This window comes from Nothoprocta perdicaria, unplaced genomic scaffold (genome assembly GCF_003342845.1).
Source record: "Nothoprocta perdicaria isolate Ctin4 unplaced genomic scaffold, notPer1 scaffold_2, whole genome shotgun sequence".
Taxonomy (NCBI): Eukaryota; Metazoa; Chordata; class Aves; order Tinamiformes; family Tinamidae; genus Nothoprocta; species Nothoprocta perdicaria.
The window spans coordinates 13,484,874-13,489,449 of record NW_020455204.1 but is presented as its reverse complement, the minus strand read 5'-3'; the positions used below and the strand labels follow the sequence as shown (position 1 = coordinate 13,489,449).

The 4,576-nt window shown below is 46.4% G+C and overlaps 1 protein-coding gene across 1 annotated transcript; it reads left to right on the top strand.

Annotated features, from left to right (window-relative positions):
- The first annotated feature begins 437 nt into the window (after nucleotides 1–437).
- Nucleotides 438–4,343, top strand: SMIM20 (small integral membrane protein 20). Its single transcript, XM_026037814.1, has 3 exons — nucleotides 438–558; nucleotides 2,347–2,403; nucleotides 3,664–4,343. The coding sequence occupies exons 1-3, from the start codon at nucleotides 450–452 to the stop codon at nucleotides 3,699–3,701; spliced, it is 204 nt and encodes a 67-aa protein (XP_025893599.1). The 5' UTR covers nucleotides 438–449; the 3' UTR covers nucleotides 3,702–4,343.
- Nucleotides 4,344–4,576: the final 233 nt, after the last annotated feature.

The window sequence follows — 4,576 nt, the reverse complement described above, 5'->3', positions numbered from 1 at the left end:
CCGCCTCCCGCCCCGTGTGTCGCCTCGGGCAGGGGCCGCGCGCTGCAAACGTGTCCGCCGCGTCAGGGCCGGGCCGCGCGAGCCGCCCGCGCCGGGGCTGCCCCCGGGAGAGGCCTGGGGCGGGCGGCGGCAGCGCCGCCTCGGGCGGGGGCCTCGCTCGGCCCTCACCAGGGCCGCCCGCGCTGGGAGGTTGTGCGTGACAGCGCCCGGGGGACACGGCCCGCGAGGCGGCCCCGCTCCTGGCCAGCCCCTCGGCGGCTCCGGGGCCGCCGCGCTCGGGCCCTTCCGCGGGGACACGCGGGGACACGCGGAGGCCTCGGCCGGAGAGCGGGGCGGCTCTGCCCCCCTCCGCCCCGCACCAGCCCGGGGCGCGGCGGCCCCGCGCCGTTAACGGCCGCGCACGTGACAGCGCCGCTTCCTGCCCGCGCCGGAAGCGGGCCGGGGCGGCCATGGCGGCCGCGTCGCGCACCGCGCTCATCTTCGGCGGCTTCGCGGCCCTCGTGGCCGCCGCCTTCTACCCCATCTACTTCCGGCCGCTGCTGCAGCCCGACGAGTACAGTGAGCGCGGGGCGCCGGGGGAGGCCGCGGGGCCGGGCCGGAGCCCCCAGCGCAGCCGGGGCCGGGCCGCAGCCCCCCGCGCGCCCTCGGCCGCCGCGGCGCGGGGAAGGCGGGAGGGCCTCGGCGCGATGGGGCCGGCCCCGCAGCGGGCCCGCGGCGCTGCAGCGGGATTCGCGGCGGCGAGCTCGTCCCGGGGCCAAGGGGCTCCTGGCCAGGAGCAGAGCAGGGGCTGCCCGCCCTACCAGCCTGCCAGAGCGGCCTCAGTGTCACCCCGGGGCCCAGGAAAAGTCTGTCCCGCAAGCGGCTGCAATTCTTTAAGGAAACGGCAAATCTAGAAGTTGCCCATAAACGTTTTTTCCCCTCTGTGTACCTATTTAAAAACCCTCGTGTGTTTGCTTGCAGCATGCTTCCTGCAAGCGGTATAGGTGTTGGTCAGTGCTAAGGAATAACAAAATTGATGGATAAGCTCCCTCCTTTGCACCTCTGAGTTACATGACCGACCCTAGCAGATTAAGGATTTTTTTTTTTTATATAATCTCCATTTAGCCCACAGGGTGGGCAGTATGCACTTAGCAAGTACTTAACCTGCTATTTAGTGCATGATTTTAGGCTTCATTTATGACATGCTGGTCAAATTCTGCTTTGATGATCCCTTTATTATTTCTTGTGGTCTTCCCTTGACATCAGTGTAGCAGGAGTGCTGCTTAAACCTTTGTTCCCATCTGCTGAGAACATGGGAAGCAGATGCATTAGTGCTCATCTTTGGTGTGCAAAAGTTGTTATTTTCAGAGCTGCCTAGTGAGCTGTGTGACAGCAAAGCTGTTGCTGGAGCTCAGACCTCCCATGGACTTGAGTGCTGGTCCAACACTCAGTATTTCCTTGTGTTGGGAGGCTGGGTCTGCAGCTAGGCATGGGGAACAGCTTCACAGAGGAACACTGCAAAAGGCAGGAATGGATTCTAGTCCAGGGGAGTGATGCTGCATCTGTGAGCTTGAAACGCCTGCTTGCTTTCATCTTGTATTTACTGGGTGCCTTCCAAGTTGGGGACAAGCAGCACAGTGGAGCAGCTGAGTTACCAGGACAGCTTGGTAACACTTAGATGTTCGTGAGTTTTGCATTTAAAGTGAGCTTAGTTGCTGCTTCCCCTGGAGGTGTGTGAACTTAGAAGATTTAGAAGTTCAGTGGGATGGGAAAAAGGCCAATCCATCCCAGCTTTGATTTTGCGCTCCAAAGCACTACAATAGCAAAGCACTTAACAGGATGTAGATTTGCCTGCTTGCGCTCTTGGAAGTGCTTGAGACTTAGAACCTGAGTCAGATCCGTTGCATGGAAAACATTGCCCCTGGTATTTAATTTCATGAGTTGCTGCCGTGAAATCTGCTTGTGTTGAAATGTAACGTTTTTCAGGGCCTGAAATTGGAGATCACCACTATTGGGCAGGAAAGAGAGGGGGGGAAAAAAAAAAAAACAGAAAAACACTCAGTTTTATGTTGGGCATATGAGTAATAGCTCCTAAAGGTACTAGTCATTCCTTAAATTATAGTGTCATGGCAGTTTTTTTCCTTTTTTTTTTTTTTTTTTTTTGTTTGTTTGTTTTTTAAAAAGACATACTCATTCCTTTAAGTTGGTTTTCTTAAAGTTTGGCTATAATCTCCCCAAACAGACCTGCTATGACCAGAATTTACAGGGTATCATCTAGAACAAATATAATTTTCAATATCATTTTATTAAGTGTTCTCACGATGTTTGGTACTTTCTTTTTATTATTCTTTCTGTTCTGTTTTCCAGAGAAAGAGCAGCTAATAAACCGAGCAGGAATTATTCAAGAGAACATTCAGCCTCCAGGTACACTTGATTCATGTGCTTGTATTTATTGTTTAACAGGTCTTGTGAAATAAGATCTGAGTATTTCTGAGGACTTAAAGAGTAGATTCAAGTAATACATTAAGTTTATTATAAATTTAGAATAAATTATCAAGAAAACGTTTCCTTGAGCCAGTTCTTCTCTTAAAATTTCTGAATTCAACAAAGTTTGTTTCTAAATTAACTGACCAATTAAGTTGTATTAAATCCGATTATCTCCGTGCTTTATTAGATAGATATCAAATTCCATATTAGAAATTAATTTCTAAACCAGCTCAAAGTGAGCAGCAGCCATAAGTATTCTGAGACCTGACTGTAACAAATATACTTTCCTTTTGTGCAATACTGCTTTCAGCTCAGCTTAGGCACCTTTTAGGAGCTTTAGCTCATAAGCCTCACAGGGTGAGAAGTCAAAAAATCCAGGAAAATGTTGAAAGCAGTGCGAAGAGCTGCTGCTACTGGGTGAAGGGATAGAAAAGGATACAAAGGGAATAAAAAACCAATATACTGTGACAGACCATCCTTGATAGTTTGCTGTTTCATAGGTCATGGAACTGATGTTAAGTATTCAAGGTTGGAGCATTTATATGCATGTGGATGCTTGTCTTGATAAAATAACTCATATCTAAGTACGTTTTTGGGGGATTTTTTTTTTCTCCTATCTATAAAAAAAAAAAAAAAAAAAAAAAAAGAAAAAAAAAAAGAGCAGCAGGGAGAACCAAGTAGGATCAATACGATGTTCTTCCTGCACTCATTAGCTAGGCCATTAGTGCAGGACTCGCAGTCCAAGCAAATGCTAAAGCATTGAAGAGATACAGGAAAAAAGTTAAAAAAAAAAAAAAAAAACTTACACCTGCCTTTTCTAAACAAAATATTAAAGAGGATGGACCTATGATATTTATCTGAGATGTAAACACTTCATGTCCAAGGCTACTCAGTACAAATTTTCATCACCAACTAGTCAAAAGTAAAATCTGGAGAAATTAAAAATAAAGTGCTATTCTAGATGAGGGTAATAACAACAAACCACCTTACCTATGTATTTTCCATTATTTGAGGCCAAAGATCAAGATGATGTTGTCTTTCCAAAATACATATATAACTTGAAAGAAAGTTGTGACCCGAGTACAGAAACTGTTAGAGAGGGTCTGGCTTCGCTTTGTGCACGAGGCGGGGCTAGCAGACCTAACTTGCATGAACAGGTTAGTTCTGAACTGCTGGAATTTCGTGTTTGATTTGTAGGATTAAAAGTGTGGTCTGATCCCTTTGGAAGAAAGTAAGCATGGCCGGCGGAGTGCGATGCGTGGTGCGACTGTGGAAGCACGTCTGCAGTTGCCTCTTCGTATCCTGAAGTGTCTTCAAGCGTGGCCAGAGGAGAATGTGGGCACGTGAGGAGGAACAAATGCTGCTGGCTGGGATGCCGGGGGGGGAAAAAAAAAAAAAAAGAAAAAACCTGTTTGGCAGTGGATCTGGGGGCATAATGCACTGACTGTAAGCGAGCTGAGTGATTCTTGGGTTTAGAATTGAAATATTTATTTCCTTGACAAGAGGGAAGTGGAATTGCTTTAGTGGTTAATCTGTAAACATTTCTAGAATAAATTATGAATAGAATAAATGATGCAGACCGCTACAACTTCCTCCCTGGTACGAGAATTACTTTTTGTGGTTTTATTATGAAAAAGTAATAGAGTGATAGAAGTATATACTGAGAGAGCGCTGCAGAAAATATAACAGAGTAAGTGTAAATTTGTATATTAAAAATCACTTCTTTTAAACTAATGTGTGGGATTTTCTTTTCATTTTGTTACTTGGTTTAGCATCAAATGTTGGGGGTGGAAAAATAGACCCTTTACAGGCCTTTACAGACTGTTTTTAAAATCTTGGGTTTATTTTGAGAAAAACGATCATTAAATAATTTAGTAAAGGACTGCCCCTGCTAAAAAGCTTCACTTGAATTGGATGCCTTTCTAAACAATACAATATGAATAAACTATAAAATATAGCTACAGTCGGTAATCTGATACTATCAGAGTACTAGTACAACATGTTCATTTAACTGTTATTTACTACCTTTTATTCCTTGCTTCTCACTTTATTCTTAGCACTTGAATATTGACAGCAGCCCCTTAAAGATCATTACAAGATTTAGGTAATC